Raw genomic sequence first — 11,964 nt, 5'->3', positions numbered from 1 at the left:
CCATTAGACATCTTCCATCTTCTTCTGTTCCAAAAAAGGCCAAATAAAAATCCATAAAGTTGCATCACAACTATTAAAAAGGAGCGATTGCAAAAAAAAACATGCCCCCCCACCAAAAAAAAATCGTGGAGGAAAAACAATCCATCTCCACAAAGCGAGGACTCTGCGCAGACAGAGTCAACGCTGTGCAATTTGAGTCAGAGCTTCTCGATTAGCTGACTTAGCCAAGAGGTGGGGCTGTGAAGGACAATAGATCCACCTCCCACTTTATTAATTAGGATCCCAACCCGACGCCAATGGGTGGGGGCTGGGAGGATACTAGGTTTCCCAGTTTATTTTATAGCCCCCACCCAGGCTCCAGTTTATTTTATTGGTGCCCACTCACAGGGCATGGGCAGGACACTAAACTCCCCATGTTAATAATATTATTAGTTGCCCCACCTGTGCCAGGTCGCCCTTTATTTGATTAGCAATTGGGATCAGTCGCTGTCTGCTCACCGTTTATTAGACATGGCCACAGGTAGGGGAAAGATGGAGGATTATAAAGATTATATTTTAATATTGCAAGAAAACCTTGTGGGGTGCTGCCCCAATAGACAAGCCTCCACTGTTTGATTCATTAAAAAATTTAGGAAAATTAGACACCAAGAGTAAGTAACAGAGACTACAAGCTGATAATTGGATTTCATCTGATTAGTAACTTTTATTTTTTTTAATACAGTTAATCAAAAAAATGAATGGTATGAGTTTATCTAAAATGTGGAATGCAATATATTAATATATACAAAGGTTTATCATCTCGTCACTCCATGGTAAATAAATAAACAGCCCCAACCTCAAAGAGATGATGACTGCTCTCTCAATCTATACAATTCGAAGAACAGGGAGAGAAGATCACAGATCTATTCCTTTACAGGATGACGTGCTAGTCAGACTTTTTATTGGAGATTGCTTCTTCTCGTTGTCCAACATTCCCATTTGATATCCCGTTACTGTCCGGCTGTAAAAAATTTAAAACAAAAAACTGCATTAAGTAATGGAGACTTTAAGATAAACTCTTCGAAGACACTTAAACATGCCCATAATTAAACTGTATCATCTATGAAAATGTTTTACTCTTCTATTTAAACACTAAAGGATCACTAAAGGCGCCCAGACCACTTCATCTCAATGAAGTGGCTCTGTAGTTTTAACCCTGCAATGTAAAACATTGCAATTTTGTGGAAACTGCCACACATCTAGTGGCTGTTAATTATTATTAGTAACAGTTAAATATATGATGTATATATTTTTTTCTTCATATAAAAAAATAAAGCAATATAAAAATATTTTGAAACATTTCTAAATATTAAATAATTTCAAAGCTTATCTAAAAATACTAAAACCAGGCATAGAAAGGGCTGAACTTGATTAAAGTTTAGAGAATGCAACATAATAAAAGCTTGCAACTTTTTTTCTTTTGGACAAACTTGCTGTTGAATCACCTTCAGAAAAAATAAGAATAGTTTGTGCTGTGTCTAAGGAAAATTACTCTGAACGCCTCCTTCTAATGTAAAACATGGATTAGTAAACTCAGAAACTGTAAATTGGTTAGTTTTGACATGTGCACTTCCTTTGCAAAATTTGTGATGTGGCTAAAGCAGCTGCAATACCTTGCTGGTCCCATTGCACTCTTTGGTTTCCTTTTTGTTTGGGTCTGGGTTGTTCTGAACTGCTTTCTTTGGCCAGATACGGTTGATGAATGGTGCTATAAATGGATATACAATAGGCTCCAAAAATTTCTTGTAAACCCAGAGGAAGATTGGAATGACAATGCATGGGATACACACCATTGTACCTGATGTATAGGAAGGAAAGTAAACATTATCTCCAAACTAGAATGCACATATACTTACTTTTAAAAAGAAAAAAAAATTCAGTCTACATTGTAGCCATGTTGAAAATGTTTATGGTGCACGTGAGTCCAATCAAAATGCTCCTAAATAGTTCACCTAACAAGTTTTATCAAAATCATGACTGCATTTATCTTACATTATTCTTCTAGCCTCACCCATTGCAGTAATCTGAATTAACTGGGTGTTTTAGGTCAATTAATGAGACATGTGAATGTAGGAGGATATCTGTAAAGGATTTGCAGTATGATGAATAAGGTCAAAGTCACAGTTCTAAATGTATTGTTTAAAGGACCACTATAGTGCCCTGAGGGTGCCCCCACCGAACCAGGCTGGACAGAGAGGAAGGGGTTAAATATTACCTTTTTTCCAGTGCCAGACTCCCTCGGCACGGGGAACTCTCCTCCTCCTTTCCCCGTCCACGGCTGAATGCGCATGCGCGGCAAGAGCCGCGTGCGCATTCAGCCAGTCTCATAGGAAAGCAGTGGTCCTTTAATTAAAGCAAACTGTGTTACATTGTCTAGAACTACAGTAAGATTACATTCACATGTCACTTTCCCGTCACAGTTGTGCCATCTTTGTCTTTAGTTTAACAACATAAACAAACTTACAAGTCCAGGCTGTCTTACTAACGTGAATACAAATACAAAAAAAACAAGTCCTAGTGCATACTACCATTACTCCTGGGCGACAGCAACGACCACAGTACACATCAGTCCCAATACACACAGTAAAAACCAAAGAAAGGTCAATGTAGGACCCACCTAAGGGGGTCTGCCTTGCGTTGGTAGGCTGGCATTCCCTCCAATGGCCTTTGGAGTAACTAAATGACCTCCATTTGTTTACATATACATAGGGCTTTAAGAGAGAGCACAGGTACCTTTTTCTTTGGTCTTACTAACGTGCAACACCCAATGTTAAACAAAATGAGAGAAGCTGTATGAATACTGGGCTGAATAGTGAGAGTTTGCGCGCAGGGCTTACGTTAATTTTGTGTCAATGTCAATTAAATGCCTGGTTTTAGCAAGGTATTGGCTGTGTGTGAGGATCATGCCCACAAATATTCAGATTGCTATATTCTGCTGGCCTTTTGGGCAGTCTATATTTCATGATGAAGCATATAATGGTACATTTACATGGAATAAGATAGGGGCCACAGAATGATTTCCAAGCCAGCATATTATCAGACTCTCCACCCTCTTAGTCCCTTAACCCCTGTATCCCCCCTTTCCATATACTATAATGCCATATCTCCTCCCCCATGGACCAGGAGGCCATGCTCACATACAGAGACCGTATTCCCTGTCATGTCATCTCCCCACACATCCCATGGTCATTCTGTGACCAGGACCCCTCCTGTACTCTGTGCCCCGAGCTCCCCCTGCAGCCCTCCCCAGGCGGCACACCGCATTCCCGGTACCCCGCCCCGGATCCCTCTCCCCAGGCGGCATTCCCGGTACCCGCCCCGAGCCCTCCCCCCAGGCGGCATTCCCGGTACCCGCCCCGAGCCCTCCCCCCAGGCGGCATTCCCCGGTACCCGCCCCGAGCCCTCTCCCCAGGCGGCATTCCCGGTACCCGCCCCGAGCCCTCTCCCCAGGCGGCATTCCCGGTACCCGCCCCGAGCCCTCCCCCCAGGCGGCATTCCCGGTACCCGCCCCGAGCCCTCCCCCCAGGCGGCATTCCCGGTACCCGCCCCCGAGCCCTCCCCCCAGGCGGCATTCCCGGTACCCGCCCCTAGCCCTCCCCCCAGGCGGCATTCCCGGTACCCGCCCCGAGCCCTCCCCCCAGGCGGCATTCCCGGTACCCGCCCCGAGCCCTCGGACTCTCACTGACCGGCTGTGTTGTCTCCCCGTCTGATCAGCTGACCGGAAATTACCAGACACTTCCGGCATCGAGGCAACGTCACATTCGGCGACGTCTGGCTGCATTTCCTCATAGACCCTTGAAAACCATCGACATAGAATACTACGTGAAAATCCCCTACCCTCGTCACTTCCGGTGAGGGAATCAGCTGGATCCTGTGCTGCACAAGGTCCTGGAAGGTAAGTAAAACTAGTTGGGGGGTCTGTGCTGTATGGGGGAACTGTGCTGTATGGGGGGGGGGGGGACTGTGCTGTATGGGGGGGGGGGCTGTGCTGTATGGGGGGGGGGGGGGACTGTGCTGTATGGGGGAACTGTGCTGTATGGGGGAACTGTGCTGTATGGGGAACTGTGCTGTATGGGGGTGGTCTGTGCTGTATGGGGGTGGTCTGTGCTGTATGGGGGAACTGTGCTGTATGGGGGGGTGGTCTGTGCTGTATGGGGGGGGGACTGTGCTGTATGGGGGGGCGGGGACTGTGCTGTATGGGGGGGGACTGTGCTGTATGGGGGGGGACTGTGCTGTATGGGGGGGGACTGTGCTGTATGGGGGGACTGTGCTGTATGGGGGAACTGTGCTGTATGGGGGGGTGGTCTGTGCTGTATGGGGGGGGGTGGTCTGTGCTGTATGGGGGTGGTCTGTGCTGTATGGGGGTCTGTGCTGTATGGGGGGGTCTGTGCTGTATGGGGGGGGTCTGTGCTGTATGGGGGGGGTCTGTGCTGTATGGGGGGTGGGTTCTGTGCTGTATGGGGGGGGGTGGTCTGTGCTGTATGGGGGGGGTCTGTGCTGTATGGGGGTGGTCTGTGCTGTATGGGGGGTGGTCTGTGCTGTATGGGGGGTGGTCTGTGCTGTATGGGGGGTGGTCTGTGCTGTATGGGGGGTGGTCTGTGCTGTATGGGGGTGGTCTGTGCTGTATGTGGGTGGTCTGTGCTGTATGTGGGTGGTCTGTGCTGTATGTGGGTGGTCTGTGCTGTATGGGGGGGCCTGTGCGTTGTATGGGGGGGTGGTCTGTGCTGTATGGGGGGTGTGGTCTGTGCTGTAGTGGGGTGGTTCTTTGCTGTATGGGGGTGGTCTGTGCTGTATGGGGAGGGTCTGTGCTGTATGGGGTGGTCTGTGCTGTATGGGGGGGTGGTCTGTGCTGTATGGGGGGGTGGTCTGTGCTGTATGGGGGGGGGGTCTGTGCTGTATGGGGGGGTGGTCTGTGCTGTATGGGGGGGTGTCTGTGCTGTATGGGGGGGGTGTCTGTGCTGTATGGGGGGGGTGGTCTGTGCTGTATGGGGGGGGTGGTTCTGTGCTGTATGGGGGGTGGTCTGTGCTGTATGGGGGGGGGGTCTGTGCTGTATGGGGGGGTGGTCTGTGCTGTATGGGGGGGTGGTCTGTGCCTGTATGGGGGGGTGGTCTGTGCTGTATGGGGGGGTGGTCTGTGCTGTATGGGGGGGTGGTCTGTGCTGTATGGGGAGGGGTCTGTGCTGTATGGGAGGGGTCTGTGCTGTATGGGGAGGGGTCTGTGCTGTATGGGGAGGGGTCTGTGCTGTATGGGGAGGGGTCTGTGCTGTATGGGGGTGGTCTGTGCTGTATGGGGGTGGTCTGTGTTGTATGGGGGGTGGTCTGTGCTGTATGGGGGGGTCTCTGCTGTATGGGGGGGTCTCTGCTGTATGGGGGGGTCTGTGCAGTATGGGGGTGGTCTGTGCTGTATGGGGGGGGGGTCTGTGCAGTATGGGGGTGGTCTGTGCTGTATGGGGGGGTGGTCTGTGCTGTATGGGGGGTCTGTGCTGTATGGGGGTGTCTATGCTGTATGGGGAGGGGTCTGTGCAGTATGGGGGGGTCTGTGCTGTATCATGGGGGCTGTGCATTACATGTGGGTGGGCAGTGTGTTAGATGAGGGGCTGTGCGTTAGATATGGGGATGGGGGCTGTGCGTTAGATATGGGGATGGGGGTATGTGCGTTAGATATGGGGATGGGGGCTGTGCGTTAGATATGAGGATGGGGGCTGTGCGTTAGATATGGGGATGGGGGCTGTGCGTTAGATATGGGGATGGGGCTGTGCGTTAGATATGGGGATGGGGGCTGTGCGTTAGATATGGGGATGGAGGCTGTGCGTTAGATATGGGGATGGAGGCTGTGCGTTAGATATGGGGATGGAGGCTGTGCGTTAGATATGGGGATGGGGGCTGTGCGTTAGATATGGGGATGGGGGCTGTGCGTTAGATATGGGGATGGAGGCTGTGCGTTAGATGTGGGAGGCAGTGTGTTAGATGTGGGGATGGGGATGGGGCTGTGCGTTAGATGTGGGAGGCAGTGTGTTAGATGTGGGGATGGGTATGGGGCTGTGCGTTAGATGTGGGAGGCAGTGTGTTAGATGTGGGGATGGGGATGGGGCTGTGCGTTAGATGTGGGGTTGGGGGTGTGCGTTAGATGTGGGGGCTGTGTATTAGATGTGGGGATGGGGGGGCTGTGTATTAGATGTGGGGATGGGGGGGTTGTGCGTTAGATATGGGGATGGGGGCTGTTCGTTAGATGTGGGAGGCAGTGTGTTAGATGTGGGGATGGGGGGTTGTGCGTTAGATGTGGGGATGGTGGGGCTGTGTGTTAGATGTGGGAGGCAGTGTGTTAGATGTGGGGTTGGGGGGGTGTGCGTTAGATGTGGGGGCTGTGTATTAGATTTGGGGATGGGGAGGTTGTGCGTTAGATATGGGGATGGGGGCTGTTCGTTAGATGTGGGAGGCAGTGTGTTAGATGTGGGGATGGGGGTTGTACGTTAGATGTGAGGATGGGGGGGCTGTGCGTTAGATGTGGGAGGCAGTGTGTTAGATGTGGGGATGGGGGGGCTGTGGCGTTAGATGTGGGGATGGGGGGGCTGTGCTGTTAGTTGTGGGAGGCAGTGTAATAGATGTGGGGATGGGGGGCTGTGCGTTAGATGTGGGGGGGCTGTGCGTTAGATGTGGGGATGGGGGGGCTGTGTATTAGATAGAGTGGCTGTGCGTTAGATGTGGGAAGCAGTGTATTAGATGGAGGGACTGTGTGTTAGATGCGGGGGTTGTGTGTTAGATATGGGGTTGGGGCCTGTTCGTTAGATGTGGGAGGCAGTGTGTTAGATGTGGGGATGGGGGGGCTGTGTGTTAGATGTGGAGGGCAGTGTGTTAGATGTGGGGATGGGGGGCTGTGTGTTAGATGTGGGAGGCAGTGTGTTAGATGTGGGGATGGGGGGGCTGTGTGTTAGATGTGGAGGGTAGTGTGTTAGATGTGGGGATGGGGGGGCTGTGTGTTAGATGTGGAGGGCAGTGTGTTAGATGTGGAGGGCAGTGTGTTAGATGTGTTGATGGGGGGCTGTGCGTTAGATGTGGGGGGGGCTGTGCGTTAGATGTGGGGGGGCTGTGCGTTAGATGTGGGAGGCAGTGTGTTAGATGTGGGGATGGGGGGCTGTGCGTTAGATGTGGGAGGCAGTGTGTTAGATGTGGGGATGGGGGCTGTGCGTTAGATGTGGGAGGCAGTGTGTTAGATGTGGGGATGGGGGGCTGTGCATTAGATGTGGGGGGGCTGTGCGTTAGATGTGGGTTGGGGACTGTGCATTAGATGTGGGGATGGGGGGCTGTGCATTAGATGTGGAGGGGCTGTGCATTAGATGTGGGGGGGCTGTGCATTAGATGTGGGAGGCAGTGCGTTAGATGTGGGAGGCAGTGCGTTAGATGTGGGGATGGGGGGGCTGTGTATTAGATGTGGGTGGGCAGTGTATTAGATGAGGGGCTGTGCGTTAGATGTGGGGGGGGGGGGCAGTGTATTAAATGGGGGGCTGTGCAGTATGTGGGGCCTGTGTGTTAGATGTGTACAACCCTAGTTTGACAACAAAACATTTATTTCAGAGATCTCAGATGCCATGGCCTGCTTTTTGCTACGAAAGTCCCTCCATCTAGTCACTTACCAGGGGTGGATGAGAAACTGCACCCCAGCCAGAGGGACTGCCCCACATCTGACACCAAATCTCTCTGTCATTGAATTCTGTAATCTCCGTGTCTTTGTGCATTGTGTATGTATAGTACTCCCAATTCTTATATTTAATACGGTGTGTATCTCACAATCTTTGTGTCTGTCTGCTGTAAATATGTGGCACGCAAGTCTGCATGCACTGTGTCTGTTATGCCATTTACTCTAACTAGTTTTTTATTTTTGTGTGTGTCACAACTCTGACAAGCATGTTCTCCTATGGGGCACGAAGTACATGAAGAGGAATGAAGAAGCCCATGTTTGAGGCTCGCGTCCAGGGTGGAGTATGGAAGCGCCACGTGACATGTGACAAGTTTCTCCTGTTTGCACAGCGACTTCAACATTGTGTACTGTGATCATAGGTAGGTAACCTTAGGCAGTCCAGATGCTGTGAATTACATCTCCCATAATGCTAGCAAAGCATTATGGGAGGTGTAGCCCAAAACATCTGGAATACTGAATGTGTTTGAATGAAAAGTATGGTGTGTGTGTGTGTGTGTGAATGGTCAGTAACAAGGGTTGAAGCCTTGACGTGGCGTTACTGCTCACATGTGTATTCATGTGCCAATTCAACCAATGTGAGTCACTGTATCACCTAAATACTGCTTACACTGTGACCGTATCACTTAAACACTGCTTACACTGTGACCGTATCACTTAAACACTGCTCATACTGTGACCGTATCACCTAAACACTGCTTACACTGTGACCGTATCACCTAAACACTGCTTACACTGTGACCGTATCACCTAAACACTGCTTACACTGTGACCGTATCACCTAAACACTGCTTACACTGTGACCGTATCACCTAAACACTGCTTACACTGTGACCGTATCTCCTAAACACTGCTCATACTGTGACCGTATCTCCTAAACACTGCTCATACTGTGACCGTATCTCCTAAACACTGCTCATACTGTGACCGTTCTCCTAAACACTGCTTATACTGTGACCGTATCTCCTAAACACTGCTTACACTGTGACCGTATCTCCTAAACACTGCTCATACTGTGACCGTATCTCCTAAACACTGCTCATACTGTGACCGTATCTCCTAAACACTGCTCATACTGTGACCGTATCTCCTAAACACTGCTCATACTGTGACCGTATCTCCTAAACACTGCTCATACTGTGACCGTTCTCCTAAACACTGCTTATACTGTGACCGTATCTCCTAAACACTGCTTACACTGTGACCGTATCTCCTAAACACTGCTCATACTGTGACCGTATCTCCTAAACACTGCTCATACTGTGACCGTATCTCCTAAACACTGCTCATACTGTGACCGTTCTCCTAAACACTGCTCATACTGTGACCGTATCGCCTAAACACTGCTCATACTGTGACCGTATCTCCTAAACACTGCTCATACTGTGACCGTATCACCTAAACACTGCTCATACTGTGACCGTATCACCTAAACACTGCTCATACTGTGACCGTTCTCCTAAACACTGCTCATACTGTGACTGTATATCCTAAACACTGCTTACACTGACCATATCTCCTAAACACTGCTTACACTGACCGTATCTCCTAAACCAGGGGTAGGCAACCTTTTAGCAGCACTGTGCCGATATAGGATTGTGATGTCCCGTAGCGTGCCGGTCCTATTTTTTTAAATTTAGGTGTGTATGCTGCCGTATTCTGTTTGTGTTATTTTTACTGCAGTTGCTTTGCATCATTGTAGTTGTGTGTATATGAGCTATTATATTGTATATGTTCATTAGTAGTTTATGGTATTGTGTGCGGATGGATATGTCACATTGTGTGTTTGGTAGTGTGTGTGGGCTGTTTGGGGTATTGCATGTGAAAGGCTGCATGTGGGGTTTGTGTGCATGTATGTGGATTGTTAGCGGGTTACGTTTGTGCAGATTGTGTGTGTGGGCTGTTCGTATTATTTGTATAAGGGGAGGGTTATTCTTCATTTCTGTGTTATGAATGTAAATTAGTGATAGTAAAAATGTCTATTTACTGTGTATACCTGTATTCAATATCTACTCAAAATGGCTGCTAGAGCACCCGCTCCCACCGACTAACTACCTCGTGTAACAAGATGGCGCCTACATCCGGAGTAAAATTCCGGGATGATGGTGACATCACGCCTCGTAGGATGTGCATTGGATAAGACACTTAACACCTAACCAATTAGAGATGTATTCTCTCTGTTATCTACATTTTTGCATATGATGTATTTTTGCCTTTATAAGGGGCTTGCCGCCCCCTGAGTAAACATTCCAAAGTTTTTTATTAACCTGATACCTGTATCTCAGTGTAATTTACTTCAAAACATGCACGCATTTTTTTTTAACAATTTGGAAAGGAGCAGATACTCAGATAAACACTTGGTTTGATCCACAATATCTGTGTATATCTAGCAGTATGGTTGGCTTCCCTGGGTTCCAGTGGGGACCAGGCTGGCCTGGTACAGGTCAAAGACAGGAGCTGCAACAGCAGCTGCAGGCTGCTCTACTACGTTGTGGATTCCCATTCACAAGTGCTTGGAGGAAGTGATCTGAGATCATTTCCTCTATGTGCTGCAATGCTTAAAGGGAAACTCCAGTGCCAGAAAAAGATCAGTTTTTCTGGCACTGGAGGGTCCCTCTCCCTCCCACTCAGCAATCCCCTTCAGTCACTTACCTGGGACAGCGGCGATGTCCCTCGCCGCTGTCTCCTCCACCGCGACGCTCCTCCTTGTGATTGCGTCGGCCGGTGGGCGAGACTGATCTCGCCCACAGGCCGAGGAGAACTAATGCGCATGCGCGGAAATGCCGCGCATGCGCATTACGTCTCCCCATAGGAAAGCATTGAAAAATCATTTCAATGCTTTCCTATGGGGTTTTGAGCGACGCTGGAGGTCCTCACACAGCGTGAGGACGTCCAGCGACGCTCTAGCACAGGTTTCGTGTGCTAGAACCCAGGAAGTGACCTCTAGTGACTGTCTAATAGACAGCCACTAGAGGTGGAGTTAACCCTGCAATGTAATTATTGCAGTTTATGAAAAACTGCAATAATTACACTTGCAGGGTTAAGGGTAGTGGGAGTTGGCACCCAGACCACTCCAATGAGCAGAAGTGGTCTGGGTGCCTGGAGTGTCCCTTTAAATTGAGGATTGTCCTTCACCATCTTTTCGTATTAGCAGATATTTGAAGTTTTACTGGGACTCCTGATAGGCCAGAGCCTGTTTGGCTCTAGCAGCCTTGAGTGCCGTGCAAAGACACCTCGAGTGCCGTGCACGGCACTAGTGCCGTAGGTTGCCTACCTCTGTCCTAAACACTGCTTACACTGTGACCGTATCTCCTATACACTGCTTACACTGTGACCGTATCTCCTATACACTGTGACCGTATCTCCTATACACTGCTTACACTGTGACCGTATCTCCTAAACACTGCTTACACTGTGACCGTATCTCCTAAACACTGCTTACATTGTGGCCGTATCTCCTATACACTGCTTACACTGTGAGCGTATCTCCTATACACTGCTTACACTGTGACCGTATCTCCTAAACACTGCTCATACTGTGACCGTATCACCTAAACACTGCTCATACTGTGACCGTATCACCTAAACACTGCTCATACTGTGACCGTATCGCCTAAACACTGCTCATACTGTGACCGTATCGCCTAAACACTGCTTATACTGTGACCGTATCGCCTAAACACTGCTTATACTGTGACCGTATCGCCTAAACACTGCTTATACTGTGACCGTATCGCCTAAACACTGCTTATACTGTGACCGTATCGCCTAAACACTGCTTATACTGTGACCGTATCGCCTAAACACTGCTTATACTGTGACCGTATCGCCTAAACACTGCTTATACTGTGACCGTATCGCCTAAACACTGCTTATACTGTGACCGTATCGCCTAAACACTGCTTATACTGTGACCGTATCGCCTAAACACTGCTTATACTGTGACTGTATATCCTAAACACTGCTCATACTGTGACCGTATCTCCTATACACTGCTTACACTGTGACCGTATCTCCTATACACTGTGACCGTATCTCCTATACACTGCTTACACTGTGACCGTATCTCCTAAACACTGCTTACACTGTGACCGTATCTCCTAAACACTGCTCATACTGTGACCGTATCTCCTAAACACTGCTCATACTGTGACCGTATCTCCTAAACACTGCTCATACTGTGACCGTATCTCCTAAACACTGCTCATACTGTGACCGTATCACCTAAACAC

General features: G+C 49.2%; 1 protein-coding gene across 1 annotated transcript; it reads right to left on the bottom strand.

The window, feature by feature from the left end:
• Window positions 1–678: 678 nt before the first annotated feature.
• On the bottom strand, window positions 679–3,833 carry C5H18orf32 (chromosome 5 C18orf32 homolog). The gene is made up of 3 exons (XM_063456803.1): window positions 3,726–3,833; window positions 1,653–1,837; window positions 679–1,000 (listed from the first exon to the last, which is right to left on the bottom strand). The coding sequence occupies exons 1-3, from the start codon at window positions 3,826–3,828 to the stop codon at window positions 926–928; spliced, it is 363 nt and encodes a 120-aa protein (XP_063312873.1). The 5' UTR covers window positions 3,829–3,833; the 3' UTR covers window positions 679–925.
• Between the last annotated feature and the right edge of the window lie 8,131 nt (window positions 3,834–11,964).

The sequence above is a fragment of the Pelobates fuscus genome, chromosome 5 (genome assembly GCF_036172605.1).
Source record: "Pelobates fuscus isolate aPelFus1 chromosome 5, aPelFus1.pri, whole genome shotgun sequence".
Lineage (NCBI taxonomy): Eukaryota > Metazoa > Chordata > Amphibia > Anura > Pelobatidae > Pelobates > Pelobates fuscus.
This window is presented reverse-complemented; position numbering and strand designations above follow the sequence as displayed.